Raw genomic sequence first — 24869 nt, 5'->3', positions numbered from 1 at the left:
AACAAGGGTCTAGGGTATGATAGTGTACCTCCTCCTTATAATCATAACTACACATCCATCCCTATGACACAGGAGGAAACTGACAGGGAGCTACATCTTCGATATGGCAAACGAGCTGGATTTGTGTCAGGAGGAGTTATTAATGTTGAAAATACTGATGTTTCTGTTAGATGTGCAGGTAAAGTAGCAGAGGATGAGAACAAGGAGAGTTCTTCTGAACAAACAAACGACCCCTTGAACTCTAAATTTGTTAGTCCTAACAACCTGCCGTTGAGAAATATAGGCCTCCAATTCCAACGCAACAAAGTGCCTATTGCAATTATGCATGTGGGAACAACAAGAAACGAGGCAAAGATACGCCACCTGGGGCAGGAAGAAACAACTTCACACTGAAGAAAAGGACATGTTTTCACTGTGGAACACCTGGACACATTGCCAAGATTTGTTCTAATCACGCGTACGTTCCCTACTATGCACAAGGATGGAAAAACGCACCAAGAGGGAGATTTTTCAAAAGAAACCCCTCAAGGTCACGTTCAGACAATGATGACTAGAATGCGCAGAAGAGCAAGAATCAAACCCCAAAGGACAAGAATCAAAATCCCAAGGGTAAGAAGGGAATGTCGGCCAAGAAGCCAAATCCAAGAGATGCTCCTGTGAAGCTAAAATCAAAGTCATCTCAAAGGCCGACATCAAGATCAAAAGCAAGTGTTGAGGCACCCATCGGATCGAACAGGAAATGGGATAAACCCGAAGATAGATGGGTACCAAAGGTTCAATCTCCCAAATCAACTGACGACTCTAATATTTCTACATCTTTTGTTTGTGATAAGCAGGACATGTCATGGGAGAGAGTACTGTGCATTGATGACAAAGGTCGACCTAGTTTCAAAATGGACTGGGTTCCAAAGACCAATTAATCCCGCTCTGTGTCGGAGAAGCTATGGAGGCATATCATTAGACTTTGTTTTGTTGGTAGTGGCTGTTCCAGGCACATGATAGGGGACATCTCTCAACTGTACAACATTCAGATTTTTGTTGAGAGTATGTGTCCTTTTGTGGGAAAGGAAGAAAGGAAGAGATCACAAATGGGGTTAGTGCTTAATGATATGAAGAATTTTTGGATCTGTTCTGAGATTACGCGTGTTGTTCTTAGACCTTCTAGATGCAAATTCAATCGGTGACTTACGGTTTGAATTTTCTTCTCTATACTCCTGAGTTTTTCTTAAGCTGATTCACTTTAAAGACTAATTTCTGTTTTAGTATAGTTTAAATTTGCGCATTTATTTTCGTTTCTCTCCTATGCACAAATTTAGGGGGAGAAATAAAAGCAAAACAAAAATTAGAAAATTTTAATTTAAAAAAAAAATCCAAAAACATTAGAAAATCAGAAAATAAAAAATATGGTGTAAATGGAATGTGCTTGCAGGAGATGTTTTGGGAAATGAAATTAGCAAGTGATAACGGGCAATCTGAATCGGCGTAACGTACCTAAGTTGAATCGTCTACGCTCTGTGTTCGATGCGCTGGTAGGCACGAAAAATTTTAAATGGACTTAACTAGCGAAAGTTGAACCTAATGAATTTAAGGACTTGACAAACTTTGACCTAGTTAGATCCGTTTAACCTGATGTCACGACGCTCAGATAGGTTGAGCAGGGAGATATACATGGGAATCTACCGATAACATTAAATAACCCGTATCTAGAATTGTGAATTCACTTTTCCTCGATGTGCAGATTCTGTCCTTAATTCCGGTTGGATGGGGCGACTGGTAAATTCCGATAAATTAGGTCTGTAGAATATCATTTTCTTTCTTTCCGTCTGTTAGTCATATGTTGTCTCCTTTGCGTGACTTCCAATCCGACCTGGTACACAACATATGCAACTCTATTTCTCTGCATGTTATATATGTGAAATACTTCTTATCTGTTAGCCATATGTTGTCTCCTTTGCGTGACTTCTAATCCGACCTGGTACACAGCATATGCAACCTTCTACTTCTTAACCCCTCTGAAGTAATAAGTTATAGAATTCTGAATCTATCTTCTCTCTGAATGGTTGTCTGCTCACCCGGTGTAAGGAGTACTCTGGAAGTTCTTGATGGTCGGGGCATATTAGGAAGCGGGAAACACGTTCTAGTACACTTAAAATTGAACACATACAGATTGTCTGTAGATCTCGCTGATCAATTTAGGTGGACCACAATATCCCTGGTCGTCGTCAGATGAATGGTCCTTAAGATATAGTATCTAGGAACTTAGGATCAGATATAATATCTAGGAACTTAAGTTCACCTGTCTTGTAACAAATAGTATGTCCTAAATTTGTCACAATTTTTCGTGTTTAAGTGGACAACAATACCGACGATCGACCAGACAAAGATTGTCTAAAAACTTTGATCCCAAATCACTCTTAAAGTTAGATATCATTTTTATTTTTGTTAAATTTGTCATAGTTTCTTCTAATTTAAATATTAGGGGAGAATTAAAAATTAAAAATAATGAAAATAAAAAAATCAGAAAAATTCAAAAATCAAAGAAAAATCAGAAAAATTAAAAATCCAAAAATAGTGTTATTTCTGTTTTATTTCTTGTTCAGAAAAATCAAAAATCCAAAAATATTTTTGTTTCTGTTTTAATTTGTGTGCTAAGTTTTCTTTTAGTTTTGTTTTGTCTTGAAAAGTGATTTCAGGTATAGATAAGAATCATGGAGTTTGTGTTGAAGATTTCTAAGCCAAAGCCTCGTCCGTGAGCATCGAAGAATTCGCAGTCGAAGGAGCAAGAAATGAAGATTATTCTTTCAACATTCAATCTTTCAACCCCAGAAGCAAGGTGAAGCTGCAATTGAAGATTATGTGATGGATTGCATTGAAGCCTCCTCAATCACTCTGCTGCTATTGTTGTACTTGCTGAAGTGATCTAGAAGATTTGTTCTCTCTCTGATGTTTCTCTCTGAAGATTCTCAAGCTGAAAGCACTATCTTTCAAGAATCAGTACGTAAAGCCTCCTCAACCGACGTGCATTCAAAGCCAAATTCTGAAGAAATGCCCAACTGCTCAATATGAAGTCATTTATTGAAGATTAATGCTGAAGCCAAGTTCCCAATGAAGATTAACAAGAAAAGCCAACTACTTTTATGGGGGAGCTTGTTGGGTCATTTAAGAAAAGAAAAGAAAGCTATAAACCAAGGGGGAGATTGTTGGGTCAATATTTTGGTTTATACTTTGCTTTTCTAGGAAATTGTATTTTTATGTAATATCTTATGTGTTTACGGTCAAGTTTATGGCCAAGGCGGGTGTTTACGGCCGTAAACAGGTTTATGGCCTATGTTATCCAGGCCTATTTTCTCCAAGTATAAATATAGGTGTTAGGGTGAGGAGTATAGAGTGATGAACCCTAGAGAGTTTACGGCTAGAGAAGAGAAGAACTATTGTGTGTTAGTGTGTGTGAATCTCTTGTATCCGGATCATCATTCTATTCATTAATACATTGAGATTCATCATCTTCTTCTTCTTCTCCTTCTCTTCTATTTGATCTGACATCATCTGTTTGAGTGGGATTCTGAACCATCAAACGGATATGATTGATACACAGGCAGATTAAGGACTTACATAACCTTCTAAAATTACCTAGTCTTAGTAGTATGTAACTTAGCAGATTTGCTAACTAGTTAGCTGAAAATTAATGGGAACTCCTAAATCAGAAAGCAAGCATCATTTGAGCATCGAGTAACCGGAAACAAGCATAACCTAATCAAGCAATCTTATCACTAACTGATCAGTACTAGCATGCAAGTCTACAAGCGCATACAATAGGTATAAAAAGGCATACCTCCTAGCATTCTATCATGCAATCCTGAGATGATCCTTATCTCTAATCTAGCATGCAATTCACAGGTACACAATTCAAAGCATAACATAAAACATGTATGGGTATTTTGAGAAAACTTGAGCTTGGTCGATTGAATGCACCACGCCCCTTTTCTTTTTGTTAGAAAAATGTTTTTATAAAACATTCCTTTTATGAAAAATCTACCAAATCCTTAGTTTGAGTTCAGACACACCCAAAAATGTGCCTGGATCCCTCAAACTAAGGCGCTGATACTAACTTGTAACGTCCCAAAAATTAAGACCAAAAATTTCATTTTTATAATAATATAACCATCATCCAAAACGAGTTCATAAAACCATAAAATAAAATCAGAGTATGTTCATAATCATCTAAATACATAAAGTCAACAAACTGCGGGACGACATGGTGTGTGCGGTGAGATCATCCCTAGACATTCCCATTCGATTCGGAAGTACCAAAAACATAAACTGAAAACTGTAAGCACAAATCTTAGTGACTTTCCCAAAATACCTCATACCATACATATCAAATATACACTGGGACATGCCCAACAACCATTTGGTGCCGCCCGACATCGAGCCCCACTTGGAACATATCTGTCAATAACTTGGGAAGGGCCGACCTCATCACATTCATCAGGCCCCACCTGGCATCAGGCCTAGCTCGACATTTATATAGACACATACAACACATGGAAAAATCACTAAGACAAATAGCATACAATACACTTATTAGGCCACGCCTTGCATTGGACCTCGCCTAATATACATATCACATACTACACATTCGAGAGTCACATAGACAACTAGCATCATAACCATGATAAATCATGGGCCGACATTGTTGCCTTCGTCCCGTCAAGCATGGTGAGGAGACTCGCCTCAAACTGTTGAAAATCAAATAAATGCTTTGACTATTGATCCGGAATATCCCCAGGCTAAATAATCAAAAAATACCCTAATTAATAATTAGGTCAAAATTCATAATCGGGGTCCCCAACCCAACACCCTCAGCCTCTATCCGAAAAGAGTATTATATCTTTTCCCTTATTGGGCCCAACTAGCTTGGCCCAATAACCATATAGTGGTCCAAGGCCCAATTATGGCCCAAACCATAAACCTATGGTCCAAGTATGACCTAATAGACACAAAGCACAAAATCTAGATAAGGCCCAAAGTCAATGGTCCAAGCTCTATTAGTTGACCTTCACATCGTGACTAGCTCATAGTTATGTCGTGAGTAATAACTCGACTTGGTCCCAACTCAACAGGTCAACTCATCCCATCAAATCGCCTAGTCTAAATTCTAGTCATCATTACGTCGTGGTCACTCCTGGTCACGTCGTGACCTAATCCGTACATAACAGTAGGGACGACATGCATTTTAACGACGTGCCATACTCATTCCTCATGTCGTGAGTGCCGCCTTGGCTAACTTTAAGCATTAAGCTCTTATTCCTATCAGCCACTACTTGGGACTTTCTAGAGGGTCTTGCCTCACCCAAAGGATGATAAAAAATCGTAGCTTTTTAGTCATGCATGTCCAATGCATGACTCAAACACTCACTAGTTCAAAAAAGGGAAAAACGAGATCAAGACTCATGCTTGGAGTCTAAAACTACTCCAAAACTCTGATCCAAAGATTATAATACAGAAGATGTATCAAGGATACATAATGTTGCCAACTTTATGGATCCCATGCATGCAATCCCACACAACTATGCAAAAATGAGCTTAAAATCTAGATCTAGCATACAAGAGGTAAAAAGGCTAGAAATTTATGACTTACAATGGTCTAAAAGCTCTGCACGAAGTGGAGGTAGAAGATGGTTTGCCAAGGGAATGCTCCACAAAAGTCTTCTTCCACTTCAATTAGCCAAAGACCACCAAATGAGTGCTTCAAAGTCACCAAAAATGCCTAACGACCTCAAGCAGTTCGAGATTAGGGTTTTTAGGAGGAAAAAGAGTGAACGATGCTAAAGATTGGCAGGCCTAGCCCTCTCATTCCATTAAATACTTGAAATATTAGGGCTTTGGTCATCAGGCCATTCTCACATCATGAGCATCCAAAATCTCACGACGTGAGTCTCAAAAACACGGGTCAACTAGTCAATGGTAACTCACGACGTGACTACCACATCTCACATCGTGACCTTCTTCCAAAGCTAAAATTCAAGAAATTAAGTACCTACATGATTTGGGTGTTACAAAGCATGCAAACCACTAAAAAGCCCATGCTAATACTGAAGCATCACTAGAATAATACATAGCTGCACCTAGTGAGAAAATAATATTAACTATCAAACACTTCTTTCTACTTGAAAGAAATATATCAAACAAGAAATAAAGTCGGACGAAGAGTTCTCCAGCGATCTCATTCAGATAACATGAAACCCTCACAAAATACACTCGACAGTCTACCAAATTCACATAAACTATAACTGAAACAACCCTACCAAATATACTTAAAATAGACTATCCTAGACTATCACCTAAATGCATACTAATAGAACACAATCGAGACGCCACCAAAGCAAAGCATCCAACCTATAAGTGATCATAATATATTATAATCGATACGATGCTAAACCACTGATACTACTAATCCCAGAGAAAATTTTTCAAAATCCACCCATTACATCACCGCTTGCCTTGACTAAGTCGACCCAAAACTAAACTTTCTGCCACCAAAGTCACACTAGAAATACTCGTCGTAAAGTTTCTTTATTACCAAAACCTTGATCACTTCATGTTAAAAACTCTCAAATAACCTTAGATGACGACGACAAACACCATAACCAAAAAATTAACATATGTTTAACAATCACGTTCCACAAATCCTATATATATCATTATCCTATTAATAAATTCTAAATGATATCACTACAACTTTCAACGAACATAACCCATCTTGAAGCAGGTCTCCCAAACCTTTCGGTTTACATTATCATTTGATGATATATGAAAGAAAGTCGTATGAAGAAATCTTGCTTCCCTCTCTAAGACTGACTACACAATTGTTGATCATTACCACAAGCTAACAAAGATCCTTAAATTTTTTACACATCGTGAGTGGCCCATCCTTTTTCTTCACGAAAATACTCAGCGCTCCCCATTATGAACTACTCGACATAGTGAGCTCCTTGTCTAGCACATCATATGTTGCGAAGAAAATTACATGCATCCTTGAAAGTCACAAACCTATAGGGTGCTTTGGTTATCTGATTCATACCTGCGATTTGATAAATTTTAAAATTCTCCAGAAGCTTGGAAGGAGCGTCTAAAAAAATACTTGAGAAGAACATTAGGAACGTTTTCTAACCATGGGAATTATAGTGATAAAATACTTCCTTTTCCTTATTCTTATAACAATAATCTTGATCTAGAAACCCTACATACTCGTGGTACAAATTCTTCTGTCCCTTAACGCCAAGCTACTTTCCGTACCCACATTCTTCATAATCAGTTCTCCCAACTTAGAGTTCAAACTAGAACTGTCTGTCATCCATAAACATTAAAGCCCCATACTAGCCAAAATATTTCATATAATATTTGATTCTAAAAAAATATACCTAATATAATGTCACATGGTCCTTCGAATAATTAACTTTACCCTAGAACTCCATCAAATAAGAACAATAAATAGGGCTTAATAAAAATTCTAAGTCTGTGTAATTTAATTTGGTATAGTCCTACAAAAATTGGAAGAACTCTTGAATGTCTCACCAATACTTTAAGTGAACCCAACGTAACATGAAACCCTTGCCAACAACATGCAATTTAGGCACACAACTTGCTCACGAGTCGACAAACAGTTATAATGATGGGTGTTGAATTCCATACTATCTCTTTGACTCATTAGAAACAATTAGCCTTGTTGTGCTTCATCTATTGTAAAGAAAACATACTCTTATCTCCCTAGCTTGTGAAGAAATCAACAACGATGCATGAGCAGTACAGACAAGCAGAGTCCTTCATTCTGATAGCAGAACTATCTGAAAAACATTCAATCCACTACTATAAGTATAAAGCTTAGTAAGTTTCCTAAAAAACGACATATCACATCACATATAAAATACATGCATACAAAGGCTCATAGTTAACGCATTAGTGGGTATATAGCCTTATAGCCTTTATCCCAAAGACATGAAGAAATTCAATCAGTTCTCTTAGTGTGCCTAAAGAAACATAACAAACTTCCACTAGGTCCCAATAATCTCCTATTGGGAATGAAGGCACATAACCAACTTCCATAGGTTCTAATATTCTCCTAGCAAACATATAGGAACATATCCAACTTAATATAAGCCTCAACATTCTCCTAGGAGGTCTGGAGACACATAGCAAACTACCTCTATGTTCCAACATATATCCAACAAATTGACTAACCAACCAAAATACAAAATTGTATCCTAATAGTACTTATACCACCTATCATACTAGACGTACAATGCCATACATAATGTAGTGAGATAACTCACCTAAATCTATCAACACAATCTCAATAGTAATCTTCACAACAAAACAATTGGCACGAATCACTAATAGCAATTTAAGACCAATCCTTAGTTAATTACTCAAATCCATCAAAGTTTGACCAAAAGTAAATCTAGTCAAAAAGTCAGCGGTCAATGGACAAGTCAAACTCAACGGTAAAATAGGTCAATGCGTCTTGACCGGCCCTTGGTTGTGCCGCTACCATTAAACGACAAAATAGTCATGATTTATTCCATAGGTGCATCATGACCATCCATAAGAGAGTGTCGAGATTCTCGGCTGATTAGGCTCATTCCTTAAGTCCTTGATCCCTTTAGCCAAGAGCCATAATTATTAGATTCGAAACATATGAAGCTCTTAATTGATAAAATTTCCAACTTTATGCATGCTTATGGCTCAATCAAATCCTATATCAAACCCTAATATAAAATGAGTCCCAAAAATACTTTTTTCTTGCATCGCTCCAAAGTATATAATCAAAAGGTATTAGAGGTGTCAAGAAGTCCAAACATAACAAGTCTAATGATATAGAGTTCTTCAACCTCCAAAGCTTCTAGCATAAGGGATCAAATATAACCAAAAACACATCTACATCCTAGATCTTAACATGAACACACATAAAGCAAAGATGATGATCACTTACAGAGGTCCAAAAGGAGGTTAGGAAGTTGAATCTACTCATGATCTATCTTCTTGAACACAGAAACAACTTGCTTCTTCACCAAAGGTCACCAAAACACCACCAAGGTACAAGAAGGACAAAAAGAGAGGCTATGGTTTTATAGTTGAAATATTTCTAAAGGTGGAGGTTGAGAATTAGTGGAAACCTAGAAGTTAAGGACAATATATAGGGCCCAAGGCACGAGACATAGGGTTTTGAGTTGTAATGACTTCACGCCACGACATTTACTTAAGTTATGTCGCGGCTTATGAGATGTCGCGTCCTTTAAAACTCGCGTCCTGCCTTATGTGTTTTTCCAAGAAACTCATACCCTTATATTGTTAGATTAACTCTAAGGCAAATTCAGAAAACAAGCAAGTTTTCTTTGAAGATAGATCACATAAATAATGAAATGGTTGTAATTCAAATCTTGATTGACTCACGAAAATGCAAATTAGTAATGGTAAATCATATTACTATTAAAAAAAATTAAATATATTTCTATACTTTGTTCATACGGACCATTTTATCCATAAAAAATAATGACATATAGAATTTAATGAGTATAAGATGTATAGAAAAAAAAAGATATTTGATTCATGTATTGTTATGTATATTTTAACTTTTTACTAAAATAGAACAATCTAAAAGTTTATCCATAATTTGTTTTTTATTTAATATTGTTGATGATTACAAAATCGAATGAAACAAATAAATTTTAGATAAATTTTATAAATAGTTAGGATACAAACTCCTATACCAAATGTACAATTATTTCCTCTAGGTTATTCAATTTTCTAATACTTGTTCCCGTAATCCAATAAAAATGATCTTATTTGTGTCTTTTATTCTTAATTCTAGCAAACTGAATAACCCAATAAGACACTATATACATGTTTTTATATTTCATTTTTTTAATTAGATATTTCGAAATCTGAACTTGTATTTTTTAGCATCCACTTTGTGGTTGTCTTGTTTAAATGAAACTAATAACATAGAGTGATTAGGTGTGTTGCATTTTAAAAACAACAATTATAAATAGAATAATTTGCAAACAATGGTTAAACCGGATCTTATTGGATCTTATTTGATTTCGTGATTAATAAAATCCGATTAAATGAAACCCAATAAACTTCAACTTGAGCAAACAAAATCAATAACATTTCAACAAATAATAATTGTATAAGAAAAAAGGAATAGATTCCAATAAAATCAAAGATACTTTAAATTCCAATTAAAATCAAGATACTTTAAATATGATACCTACCCCCGCGAAGTCTAGCACCAATCATACCTACCACTTCAAAATAGCATGTGAGAAGAGAGGTGGGGTTGTAAAGTGTATGCATTTAATTTAATAAAGAAATAAACAAAAAAAGACAATAAAAAGATAATTATTATAAGACAATGAGAACAAATTTGCAACAAGGCAAAATTACAAAACAACTTTAATAAAAAATCATGTAATTTCATGACACCATAGGAACAACAACAAAATTGTTAAAATCAAAATTATAAATAGAATCTTTTACGGTTACCTAATTTTGTTTTTGTTATAGTTTTTTACATTTTTATTATTATCTAATTTTGATTTACAATGTAAAATTTAATTTCTTCCTTAAATTCAAGCTCTAAAAAGTTTACCTTGGCTTTCAAAGCTTGTATTTTACGTTACTCTTTAACAAAATTTTGTAGTACATTTTATATATATATATATATATATATATATATATATATATATATATATATATATATATATATATATATATATATATATATATATATATATATATATATAGGGAGAGGTTCAAATAAGAATAAAAAAAATTAAGAACTTTAAGAACCTCCATTTTATAATTATTAAACATATGAACGCTTATTAAACATTTAAAAATCATTTTATTCTTGTCTTTTTTGATAAGAAAATGCCGAATTCATAATTTTACAGTTTAATATTTTCATTCGCATTGTAGCACAAAACATATATATTACATAATTTCATATAGTCCATTTATAGTCTAATACACAAAATTCACAACTTAATACAATTAATTTTACGATAATTCAAAATTTCAAAGAAGTCAACACACTGTCACCAAACACATGTGTGACTGTTGTAACCATCCTTTTCTTCCAAATCCGATCTGTATACAAAATCATGTATTAACAACTTAAATAGTATATTCACAGTTTAATAAACTTATTAATTCACTAATTTAGAGTTTAATGCAAAACAATTATAAAAACTGTTTATTAATTCATTAATTTAGAGTTTAATGCAAAACAATTATAAAAACTGTTACATTCTTACATATTTATACAAGAAAATTAATACAACCATTCATACAAAAATAATTTATATTTTAACGAAAAAAATAAATAAAAATTTCACAACTTAATACAGTCAATTCACAGTTTAATACAGTCAGTTCACAGTTTAATACACAAAATTCATAGATTAATACAATAAATTTACAGTTTAATATATAGAAATGTTATATTTTAACTTAAAACTTACATGTATACCTTTAAATATGAAGGCTAGTGTTTCTTTTAAAGTTTTATATAGTTTATATTTTATACAATTTATTTGAATTTAGAGAAAATCATATATGTGTATAATGATTCTTTTTTTTTTAAACACAAATTTTTTTAAAAAAATATCATAGCTTAATATAGTTAATTCACAGTTTAATACTGTGAATTCACAATTTAATATACAAAACTCACCATTTAATATAATAAATTCACAGTTTAATACATAAAATTCATAACTTAATATAGTTAATTAATAACTTAATACAGTCAATTTTCTCTTTAAAAAAAAACTTAATACAATCAATTCATAGTTTAATACAATCAATTCACAGCTTAATACATAAAACTAGTAGTTTAATACAATAAATTCACAGTGTAATACAGTTTAATACACAAAACATATATATTTACAACAATATTCTCAACTTAAAACTTATATTTATACATTCATATCTGGAGGCATTTGTGTATATTAAAATGTGAATTTATTATATTAAGTTCTGAATAAAATTCACAAATTAATACACTAATTTCACAACTCATTTACACATAAAATTTAGATTTGGATAAAAAAAATCAGAATTTACAGTTTGATGAAACATTTCAGACACTAATTCATAGCTTAATTCCATATTTCAAACACTAAAATGCACAACTTATTGCAAAAAAAATAAAGAAAAAACAAAAACAAAAACAAAAACAAAAACAAAATTCTTAACATAATACACGCTTCAGACACTAATTCAAAACTTAAAACAAAATTTTAAACACTTATTCAGAACTTAAAAGCTTACAAATCTCGTTGAGGCATTTCATCAAACACCTTGTGTGCACATTATTTCCAGATATGATGTGATTTACAGATATAAGATTGTCATATTCCTTAGAGTCTTTGGATATTCAAGATCTGATATTATTACCCTATAGATCATTATCGAAGCAGATCTAAAGCAACATGAAGACGGTGTTTGGAGGAGAAAACGAAGGATGTGGTGGAGATAAGCAGAAGGAGGAGGAGGTGTCAGTGGTGGAACATATCTGATATGTGGAGATGCTAGTGGGGTGTTTATGGCGGAGCAGAAGCGAGATCTACAGTTTCAGATCTACGACATTTCAGATCTACAAATCTAAGTAGATTATGATGGTTTTGATGAGAGGATAAGAAGAAACAACAGTTGATCAGATTTGTCGAGGAAGAAAGAAGCCATGACGCCGGTAAGGATGCGATAGTGGTGGTGGTAAGGTCGTTGGCAATAGTGGCTGCAGTAGGTGGAAGGTGGTGTTCAGTTTTGACAAGAATTTCCCTTAATTAGTTGGTTCTTAGGTTCTTAATTTATTTTGGTTCCCATTTGAACCTTTATATATATATATATATATATATATATATATATATATATATATATATATATATATATAGTCATATTACAAACCACGTTGGTTCTCACAACTCGTAAAAGTTTGAGGCTTGAATTTTCTACAAAAATTACGCCCAACGTTACTTAGAAAATGTTACAAACATTGGTGTTCTAGTTTTACCCCCCCCCCTCCCCCCCAACCCCCCCAAATACCCTCTGCCCATCATCCCTCTCTTTTTCTTTAACGGAGTGGCAGCAAGTTGGTGGTTCTAGGACGGCGGTACAGTACCGCCGAGAACATTATTCCGTCTCGCACCGGTTTAAGATTTTTTTGGCTAACATATGAGTTAAAGAACCTGTGATTGCTCCATTCCAATGGACAAATTTTAGTTTAGTTATTTATTTATTAAAATAAAATTTATTATTATTAATACCATCTTCAATTTCAAAACCACATTTTTCTTTGTTTCAATTCAATTCCATTTTACGAGGCACTAGTTACATTCCAATTCAAAATTTTGAAACTGGTGTTATTTTTAGGCTAGTTGTATTCATAGAGTGATATGAAATTGAAGAAATGGTGTTGTCCAAAGTATACACTAACCCTTTCGAAAATAGCAATGTGAATCAACACAGATCCTAATATTTTTGACGATTAGCTTTTGATCATTTTAAGCAGCAGAATGGGGATACTGATCTTTCAACACATCAAATTGTTTCCAGCATGAAACATATACAGAGGGAAAAGTAAATGAATTTAATTCTATTTTCACCGACAAGATGAATATCCGGGAGCCCAGAGTTTTCGATGAAAAAGTTTTAAACGCAACATAAAATGAGTATCGTGAACACTATAACATAAAAGGTTTTTGTTATGAGGCTCGATGTAATATTTTAAAAAATCATCATTCTTATTTTAGATTTGAAGTATTCCTTTTAATTTACATTTATCGTTTCTAGTATGATTTTTTTAGTCATTTCGTTTGTCGTTTTAGGATTTAATGTATGTTATTGTACCGTGGTTTTAATTTATGTTTTTATAGTGTGGTTTTTTTCATTAAATCTTACTTTGAATATTGTTTAGTTGTTCATCTGTTTAAATTAGTACATGTCTATTTTAAAGATTAAAAAAACTATAAAAATGATGTTTTTTTTTATTTTGAATTTCCTAAATAAATTAAATTAAAAATAGTGATGTGGCAAGTGGGTTGAGTGGACCGATAAACATATCATTTCTATGTATTGTGGTTGGGAAAGATGGAAGAAAGAGGCATGAAAAAAGTTGATGTGAAGTTGATGTCATAATGAGTTGAGTGAGTTGCCAGGACCACTCTTTTCACCCTAAGGAAATGGGGAGTGGAACCTTCCAACTCACTCAATGCATTTTCACATATGTTTTCACTCTTATTATTATTATTATTATTTATTTTTCTATATTTTCCAAACCAAAAACACTTGAAAATTATATATTTCTCAACCCAGTCCATAACATCACAGATAGATGAACACCAACTCAACAATCGGGCGTTCCGTATGAGCCGTCAGTCTAGAATCCACCCAATCCATAACATCACAGATAGATGAAAAAACAGGAAGGTCCAAATGAAGCCAATGCCTAACCCGACTCCAAACCTGATCAACAACTGAACACTGCAGCAACAAGTGGTTCACAATTTATTGAGAATTATGACACACAAGACACGATAAGGAATCTATCACCACCCCTTTTTCCACCACTTCCATTTATAAAGAAGGACGAGGTTAAAAGCATCCAAACTACCAACCCCAGGACCTCCATGAGCATATGAGTTCAAAATCAACTTCCAATTAACCCAATGAATATGGTGTTGACCCTCACCGACTCCCCAAAAAACCGAGCCCTTAGAGTCTCTAGAGAGTGACATACAGTCGCAGGAAGACGAAACAGAGAGAAGAAGTACATACCTAAACTCCTTAGAACCGACTTAATAAGGGTCAGACGACCTCCAATGGACAACAACTTGACCTTCCAAGAAGATAACCTCTTTTTAAAATGGTTGATAATAATCTGTCAACCTTTAAGACGAACCATAGATTCTTCAACCGGGATACCAAGATAAACAACGGGAAGAGTTCCAAATCGAACACCCGGTAAATGAAGCTAAAGTAGCAATATCCACTTGGTTAACCCCTATCGCATAAAGATTTGATTTAGTAAGATTGAGGTTTAGGCACGACACCAAATAAAACACCTTAGAATACAAATCATTTTCTGAATATTAGAGACATCCCACTCCCTTAGAAAAATCACGTCATCTGCATAAAACAAATGGGAAATGAGGACCTCATTATAACCCACTGGAGCACCCCGAAACACCCCTTCAACAACCGCATCCTCTAAGGCAATATGAAGCCCTTCCATAACTATGATGAATAAAAAAAGAGAAATGTGGTCTCCTGGTCTAAGACCTCTAAAAAGGTGAAACTCATCAGTACGACTCCCATTAATCAACATCGAAGATCTAGCATTAGAGCACAAGCCACGAATCCAGGCTCTCCATTTGTCACCAAAACGAAGAAACCCCATGACCTTATCCAAATACTCCCAACTCACAGAATCGTAAGCTTTTTCAAAATCAACTTTAAACATCATAAGATTTTTCTTTTTCTATTTAAACCACCTTACTAACTCATTAACCATCAACGGGCCATCAAGAATTTAACGGAACTAGAGAAAAGCCGATTGCTAAGACCCAATAATATCACGAAGAATAGGGGCCAACCTATTAGTCAACAAATTGCAATAATCTTAAATTGCAACCCAATAAGACTAATAGGCTGATAATCCTTGATACAAAGCGGATTATTAGATTTGGGGATCAAGGTAATAAAGGATGAATTACACCCCTTCGGAAGCACAGGTTGTTAAAAAAACTCTTGCACAAAAGCAATAACATCATCGGAAAGGATCTCCCAAAAATATCTGAGAAAACGAAAAGTAAAACCATCCGGACCAGGGGCACGATCAACACCACAATCCCAAACTGCATTTTTAATATCTTCAGTCGTGAACCCCAACTCAATAGAAGAAGCAACCCTCGAATCCTAAGACTTGAATCTAGGGCTTCGACGATCGAGACTAACACCAAGTAAAGGCTAAAACTTACCTGCATAAAAATCGAAAAAAGCCTTCTTAATACTAGCAGGCTCCGAAATCCACTTCCCATCAATAGTAACCCCTTTAATCATCAACTGCCTTCTGCGTTTTTTCAATAATGCATGAAAGAACGCAAAATTCTCATCTCCCTCCACAACCCAAGTAGATTTAACCTTTTGAGCAACATCCAGAGATCGGACTTCTTCCAAATTCGCCAAATATCCAAGAATTCCTCTTCTTTCCCGAATATGGTCATCACTTTCTTCACCATCATCAATAAAGTTATCAATCTCTACAAATCGCCCCAACAACTGATTTGAAGAAAGATACACAGCGGACTTAGTCTCCGCATTCCAAGACCGAATCCTAGCGTTAATAAATTTAATGTAACAGCCCGGATTTCCAGGTATCTTTTATGCTTTCAATTTTTGATGTTTGTGAGGGGACTTGGCGAGTTGGAGCTCAGACTCGCCGAGTAGGATCGCGATTCTGGACGCGTGTTTGCGCCTGGACTCGGTGAGTCCAAGGTATGGACTCGGCGAGTCCGTGCTGTTTAATGAAACCCTAATTTCTCGGGTTTGGGACCTATTTAAAGGGCCTTATGGCTGTCATTTGTGCTCACCAGTCCCTTGAGTGAAACCCTAATCGAGTGTGAGCATTTGGAGCAAAGTAGGAGGCCATTATTGATCTTGGAGGTGTCATCTTGCAAGGGAAAGGGAGGATCAGCTAAGGGAAAGCAAGAGGAGCCACTTTCTGAGAGTTTGGAGTCCAGAACATCGCTATTGTGGTAATATCTTCGAGCTATCCTCTTCTATGTTGATGTTTGCATTGATTTAGGGCTTATTGAGCCCTTTTGTGGCTAGATCTAGTGCTCCCTTGGTCCCTTAAGTGATTTAGACCATAGATCTGGACCCTTGGAGGTCCAGAGTGTCCCTTTGCCCAAGCTTTTTGTGAATCAATGGAGGTTTTGGATTGGAATCCTTATGCCTTAGGTCAAAATGCTATTTATGAGCCATGGGGTGTGTTATGAACACCAAGATAAGGACTTTACATGATGAATCAGTCTAGGAAGGCCAGATCTATGAATTGTTGGAGCAGATTTGACCTTAGAAGCAAGTTGGAGTGGTTGCATGGCATGGACTCGTCGAGTCCGACGAACAGACTCGGCAAGTAGCTTGAAGATTGCCCTTAGATCGCCCAGTGAGTGGTCCAGTCGAGTCATAGGTTGACTCAGTGAGTCAGGTCGAGTTAGAGAGGGTTGACAGGTGGTCTAAGTTGAACTGGGACTCACCGAGTTGTTCTTGAGACCCGGCGAGTTGAGTCAGGGTGGCCCCGCGATTCTTCCAGGTGGAACTCATCGAGTCAGGGGGAGTACTCGACGTGTCAAAAGGGAATCCTAGAGAGTTGGTGAAAACGTCTAGACTCGCCGAGTCGCCCTAGTGCACTCGCCGAGTCCGGTCAAAGTTGACTGTTGACCGTTGACCGTTGACTGTTGACCATTGACCAAGAGTTGACTAGTGTTGACTTAAAAAAGGGTAGTCAACCTTAGTGGTAAAAGTGTTAATAAGAGACGTATGATGATATAGGGAGATTGTAGCTGGGAGGATCGAGCACGAGTGATTTCGGGATTTGCTAGCTATCGGTATTCACGAGGTGAGTCTTCTCACTATACTATACCCGGAAGGGTTTTGACTGTGTGACCGGAAGGTCGGATATGGTATGAGACGTATGTGCTATATGTGATAAGTTAATTGTTATATGCGCTATGTATGATATGCTTGATATGGGCCGGAAGGCATTATGTTATGGGCCAGAAGGCGAATATGTTATGGGCCGGAAGGCGTTGTAATGTGGACCGTAAGGTTGGCGTGGGTAGGACCGGAAGGTTTACCTAGCAGGGACGGAAGTCCCCTGAGACACATGGACCGGAAGGTCAGGGCCTGGAAAGGCGTATGTGCGTAAGTTGTATTTTGGGGAACTCACTAAGCATTTATGCTTACAGTTGTTGTGTATGTGTTTCAGGTACTAGCGAGGACCGTGGGAAGGCGCCGGCGTGATCTGTACACACTGATGGATGATTAATGATCATGGGATTTATATGATTTGTATTATGACATGATACGTTGGATATTTATGCCTTGTTTTGGATGAAAATACATTTTTAGAAATGAAAAATTTGTTTTAAAATTTCCGTTGTTACATTTAAGCTTGTTTTTGAAAACAACAAAGTTACTCCAAGACGAGTCACTAACAAAATCAGCCATAACTCCTTTAACCACATCTGCAAAACCCTCTAATGAAAGCCAAGAATTGAAGAATTTAAAAGGAGAAGGCCCAAAATTAACCATATTAGAGTGAAGCAAGATAGGGCAACGATCCGACCATTTCCTATCCAACACCAAGACTTGAAGATGATCAAAACAATCATAAACCGCATTCGAGACCAAGAACTGATCAAGCTTACTAATTTTAGCACCTATGGCATCAAATCTAGTAAACCGCTTTCCAACCATAGGCACATTAATACGACCATCATATTCAATGAACCCGTTAAAGTACTGAGCAAAAGTAGAGCAAAAAATAGAACCGAGCCTTTCACTCGCCTCCCTAACCACATTGAAATCACCAAACAAGACATAGTTTCCCCCATTCCTTCTCATTAATGCCGAAAGATACCCCCAAAGATGTTGCTTTCCCACTAGATCTCGAGGAGCATAAATATTAACCATAAAACAATTAATATTAAACGGAATCCACAAGCCTCCCACAGTAACCACATTACTAGTACAAGTAACACTAGTTTTGGTTAACACATTTGTGTCCCACACAGAAAGAATACCACCCGGTCGACCCCGAGCACTACTACTAGAAAAACCGAATCTATAATTACCCCACATACTTTTGATCTTGAAAAGATCAACTTGCGTCATTCTCGTTTCTTGTGAACCCAAAAAAGAAACTCCAAACTGTAAACAAAGCGCCTTAACCCAATTTCTTTTTAAAAAGAATGGTTCCACATATATTTAAAGAAAGGCACTTCATTGATCCACCTGTACCACGTCAATACTTGATAAAATCTTGTTAACCCGTTCCTTATTAGTCTCTATATCATACCCGATAAGGCCACCCATTTCAAAATATTTCTTCAACACATCTTCTATATCGTCAACAACTACCGGTACTTTCTTTCTAAGGATTTTAGAAGATCTATAAGACGTAGAAGATTGATGTCATCTACAACCGGGAGGTTGTGATGGTGATTCGGCTACCCCCTCCCACTCCACATTATCTACCAAATAGGGTGAATCACCCTGCAACTCACTCTCCATATCCGTAGAAGGCTTCACCGGATTACATTTATTTTCAGCGACACCTCTCGTGACAGAAACGTTTGGCAAACAAGACCTCCTATCCACAACTCCATCATCTTTTCTTTTATTATTTGTTTGAAAAAATCTTCCTTTTCTATCAACAAATCCAAACCCTCTAACACCATTTGTAGGTGTATTATCCATGCTAAAAGAGTTCTCTTGCCCCTCATCAACCTTATCACCATTCTCTACATCGATAAAATCATTCACATCGTCATCAAAATAAGCAACTTCTGCCTAGGGATAAGATTTAGAACCGGAAAACCCGACCGGAACCGGAACCGTAACCGGAATATATAGAACTGGTTCCGGTTCTGGGTTTAAAAATTGTCTTTATCCGGGTTCCGGGTAATCCGGGTTTGGGTCCTTCGGGTCCAGGTAAACCGGGTCTAAAAACCGGAACCACTTTTAGGTCTGGAACCGGTGTTTGTAAAATGTTTAAAAGATGCATATCTCATTCGTTTCAACTCCGATTGACATGAGGTTTTTTCCAACATGTAGTTTAGAGTTTGTGCATGATTTTAGACTATAAATTTGCCATTTTTAGTTTTATATTCATTGAACTACAGTTCTCCAAAGTCAAGATATCAAAGCTGAAAGTTTTTAGTTTTTCAATTTTTTTGTATTCGGTGAAAGTTTTAAAACATGTATATCTAATTCGTTTGAAGTCGGATTGACATCTGGTTTTTTCCAACTTGTAGTTTACATTTTGTACATGAGTTTAAACGATAATTTCGTCATTTATTGTTTAAAATTCAATGATTTACAGTCCTCCGAAGTCGGGATATCAAAACTGAAAATTTTCAACTTTTCAACTATTTGTTTTTGTACTTTGTATTCTGTGAAAATGTTAACACATGCATATCTCATTCGTTAAAAGTCGGATTTATATGAGGTTTATTCCAAAGTGTATTTTAGAGTTTGTACATGATTTTAGACTATAATTTTGTTAATTTTGGTTTCATATGCAATGAGTTACAGTCCCCCTAAGTCGGGATATCAATATGAAAATTTTCAAAGTTCAACCGCTAAGTAGTAAGTAATTACCAAAACAATCCGGTTTTTCCGGTTTTAAACCCACTTTATCTGGTTCCAACCTACCCACTTTGATGTTTCCAGGTTTTTCGGTTCTAGACCCACTTTACTCGGTACCGTACCCAGAACCGAACCGGAACCGATTCCTATATACCGGTCCGGTTTCTGGTTCTAAAAAAGCCCGTTAACTGGTTCCGGGTTTTTTGGGTCCGGCTCCATCTGGTCCGGGGTTGGACCCACTTTCATCCCTAATTCTGCCTCTCCCCCTGACAGGTCCAAAATATCCGACCCTATTTCTCCCTCCTCCATAATATTCGGTTCCCAATTTGAAATTTCAGGCACCACCACCCCATATTCTACACCTTGAGCAACCACTTTAATCATATCTTGGATTTAAAAAAGGTTTCCTAGTCTTAATACACACACGTTTAACCGCTAAAGGAGCGTCCTCATCCTCTTCAATAAAACAAACCTCACCCCACATAGAAGCCGACTTTTTAACCACAACATCATTCCAAGCATAACATGCTAAACCCACCAACTCCAACAAAATAACACGTCTTTAACAAAAAAAAACCATTTATGACCGGTCTAAAAACTGAGAAATAAGCCTTGACCGCGTCAGATTTCTTAAACTGTGTACATGCGGCTTCCGATACAAAAGAAATAGAGACCCAATCACTAGCAACATACTTAATGACAATTTCCGGAAAACCTTCTTCTTTCAAGAGAATACCCAGCTTCGGGATCAGTCTAATATCCCGTAGCTTGCCAAAAACTGATACTATCGATGACAACGGGTTATAGATTTCATGTCCTTGTAAAATACATTCAGGAACCAAGCCTTTGTTAGGTTTCACAGCCCCCTGACCTTTTAAGACATTTGCATAGGAACTAGAATGTGCAACAACATGCATGTTCATCTTCTTGACCTGCTCAACAGAATTATGAGAAGCAATCTTCTCTTTTTTATTTGATACTCCCTTATTATTAACATCTCGACTAAACCAAGCCACAAAAGCAAATAAATGATATGATCCCATCTAAATCTCTCTAAGTTTTCGTTCTAGCAATAGATCATCTATAACTTTAATAAATCAAACAAATGCGAACCGCTTACCAAGTTTTGATAGTTTCCTGGCAACATAAACATCAACCACCTGCCCAACCTTATCACAAGCCTCCCATAAGGTCTTGATATTTGCTTTTGGATGGAAATTAGTCACAAAGAATGGTGTGGATATACTCTCAATCCTTCTGTGATTCATTAAGGCTGATTACGACTGATGCCACTACTCATTACCAACCATCGAGACTCATCAATAAAAACTGATAAAGACGAAAAGAAAAGGAAGAGAAATCAATGGCGTTTAAACCCACCAGAACCAACAACGCTCACGTCCGAAGTCGCCGGAGACGCAAGGGTTTTTTAGATTGGCTCCTTGTGCCACATCATTTTTTATAATTTTATTAAATTAGAGAGTGTAAAATAGAATAAAACATAACCTATTTTTAATTTAACAAACTAATAATAAATACATGGTAATAAATAAACGATGTAACAACTCGTATTTTTCATAAAACATGTTATATAAAATTCTAGAAAATATTAGAGTAATTCACATTATTTACAAAACCAGTGTTTGAAAAACCATTCCAAAAGTAACTCCAAAACGAGTACGGGTGTACCACTCTATATATTAACCACAATTCAAGCTACAAGAATAAAGTATAGCACAAAACACAATCCATGTTCTTGATGCTTCTATATCCACTATTTTTACGGCTTGCTACCAAACCTATAAACACATGGAAACAACATACATCATACATGTTGTCTGATGAATTATAACATAACATATCATGCATAACAGTATCTTCCACCGCATTGCATGTCATTGTCTAACTAGTCACATAAGCGATCACATGTGACTACTCTTACCAGTATACAATTAACTGGACTATAACATCTCTACAGTTTCCATGCAAAACTCTAAGAGATCCCATTCTAACTTATTACTCAATAACATACATGTGCACATAATGACATAAACCAACAATTCATTCCATAATCTCACTTGATCATAAAGACAACAACATATAATCAAATCTACCATCTACGAAGATCATAATATACTATCATTCATTCATATATACATACTTTAACATCAAATCTATCTCGTAACATCATACTCTAATGTAAGTTATAACTCATATATTTGATGATAAGAACAACCTACTTGCAAAGCTTCATCAAGTCTTATCTTAAAGGATTGCAAATCCTCTTCTTCAAATCCCTATGTCATCGATATATATTAAGCAATATGTCTGAAACAATTAACGCCTTAATAGAAAAACTCATATTTGTATAAAATTCCAACTTGCCAATATTTTACCCAAAACCTTATCAAACTACTCCAAAGAAGCTTTTTAACAGGATCTTAACATATAATAACCATTTCATGATTTTCCAATTTCTAGGATTTCAAACTCTAACAATCGAATCATGGATTTAATCATGAAACTTCCATGAAAATCATGTATTATGCTTCCCAAGACATAATTAAACATTACTAACAAGAGAAATATAAGTTTACTTCTTAATTTAGCTTATAGAGATGAAATTAACAAGAGTTTAAATTAACATAAAAAATAGAAGTTTACTTCTTAATTCAAGTGTATAATGACTAATATTTGAAATATCCTTTTAATCCCCTTGTTTCTATTTAATTTGGAGCATAAATCACCATAGGTTCATCCTCTTCATCCTTTGAAAACATGAGCATACAAATAAAGGGAAAATAACCGAAGCTCTTACCATTTATGTGTTTTACATTGTCTGTACATATGCGTCATGTTATTATTATTACACCTCAAATTTTTGTAGACTACAACATCATATGTTTGAACACATTTTGATTTCATTTAACTTATGCATAGTAGGTTACCATTTCTTGTAATCGTAGTGTACAAAACCGGTTTACATCAAATGACTTTTACACATTACATAACTCTAAGATTATGCTTCATGTTATTCCACTCTATATGTTGTGCTATCTTCTTCAACGACAATGTAAAACATCGTTCTACATCAATGTTACACGTCATGTTCTTGTATTTACTCTTCAGAATCTAAAATTTGTTCAGGTTTTTAAAAACACTCCAAAACTTTCATTTTTACTACCAAATCCCACATCCAACAACTTAATTTCAGTTCCAAATCATTTTGATGATTATATCAGCATTTTATCAACATAAATTTACAAGGTAATTATTGGGAGCTCATAATATTAATCAAAATGACCAAAATCCCTTTGTTACCACATTAATCTTTTAACAATACTAACATGCATATACTTATATTATCAACTGCAAACTAGGTCTTTCAATCTATCATCTCCTTCAAGAGATTTCGTCATAAGAATACAACTTGATAAATTTGGGTATTCAGATTGATTTCTTCTTCGAGTTCCCATGTAACACCAAATCCTTTATGGTGTCGTGATTGGACTTTCACAAGTCTATTACTTTTATTCCAAAGAATTTTCTCCTTGTGGTCCAAATATTTCTCTGGTTTCTCTTAGTATTTTAGTTTTTTGTCTACTTCGATTTTTGCCAAGGGTACTTTTTGTGCTTCATCAAATACCATGAAGTTCATCTGGAAAAACATGATGATAAGAAATGGCTCCAATACTTAGAAATATGTGGATAGGTCCAATAAGCTAGGGACTCAACTTTCCTCTGTGTCCAAAGCGAATGATACCTTTTTACGAGGATATTTGAACATCACCATGTCTCCGACTTTAAACTCTATGGATTTTATGTGTTTATTGGCATATTGATTTTGACGTAGCTAATATAGTCACATATATTTATATATTTCTTTACTCTTTGTTTCCGTTTCTTCACTATTTTGAGTTTTACAAGAGACTTTTATCCAACCTTAGTCCAACAAGTAATAGTTCTACATGAGGATCCATACAATGTATCCTACAGTCCCTTGAATATATTAGAATGATAATTTTTCTTATTAGAGAATTCTATCATTGGTAGATGATCATCCCAGCTACCTCTAAAGTCCATAATAGAAGTACACAACTTATCCTCCAATGTATAGATTGTCCTGTTGCTTTTTTTTTTGTCATTTTACGTGTGATAAGTTGTACTCATGAATATCATGGAACCCATTTATTATATACATATGCTAACCTCTATTGTCACATGTTTAGTTCCTTCTTACCAAATAGATATTTCAAGCTCTTGTGATAGGTAAATATTTGGTACTTCACCACGTAAATATAATGTTTCCAAATATTTAACGCAAACAACATCATGGCAAACTCCAAATCATGAGTTAGATACGTCTGTTATGTTGATTTCAATTATCTTGATGCATAATCCATTAATCGATACTTTTCAATTAA

The 24869-nt window shown here is 35.3% G+C and overlaps 1 protein-coding gene across 1 annotated transcript; it reads right to left on the bottom strand.

Annotated features, from left to right (window-relative positions):
- Positions 1–14394: 14394 nt before the first annotated feature.
- Positions 14395–18969, bottom strand: LOC145099009 (uncharacterized). Its single transcript, XM_079036596.1, has 4 exons — positions 18273–18969; positions 16050–16331; positions 15227–15507; positions 14395–14553 (listed from the first exon to the last, which is right to left on the bottom strand). The coding sequence occupies exons 1-4, from the start codon at positions 18967–18969 to the stop codon at positions 14395–14397; spliced, it is 1419 nt and encodes a 472-aa protein (XP_078892722.1).
- Positions 18970–24869: the final 5900 nt, after the last annotated feature.

The sequence above is a fragment of the Lactuca serriola genome, chromosome 4, assembly GCF_051521515.1.
Source record: "Lactuca serriola cultivar US96UC23 chromosome 4, Lser_US96UC23_V15, whole genome shotgun sequence".
In the NCBI taxonomy this organism is placed as follows: Eukaryota; Viridiplantae; Streptophyta; class Magnoliopsida; order Asterales; family Asteraceae; genus Lactuca; species Lactuca serriola.
Note: the sequence above shows the minus strand (reverse complement) of the source record. Positions and strands in the feature narration are given on the sequence as shown.

Excerpts from the sequence above, each read along its gene's own strand:
- LOC145099009 (XM_079036596.1), bottom strand. The coding sequence starts at position 18,969 with ATGACGCAAGTTGATCTTTTCAAGATCAAAAGTATGTGGGGTAATTAT. Across the intron at positions 16,332-18,272 it reads TGTTAGTGACTCGTCTTGGA|AGATTGATAACTTTATTGAT; the intron begins GTAACTTTGTTG and ends GGCGATTTGTAG. Across the intron at positions 14,554-15,226 it reads CTCCAGTGGGTTATAATGAG|TGTTCAGTTGTTGATCAGGT; the intron begins GTCCTCATTTCC and ends TTGTTGCTGCAG.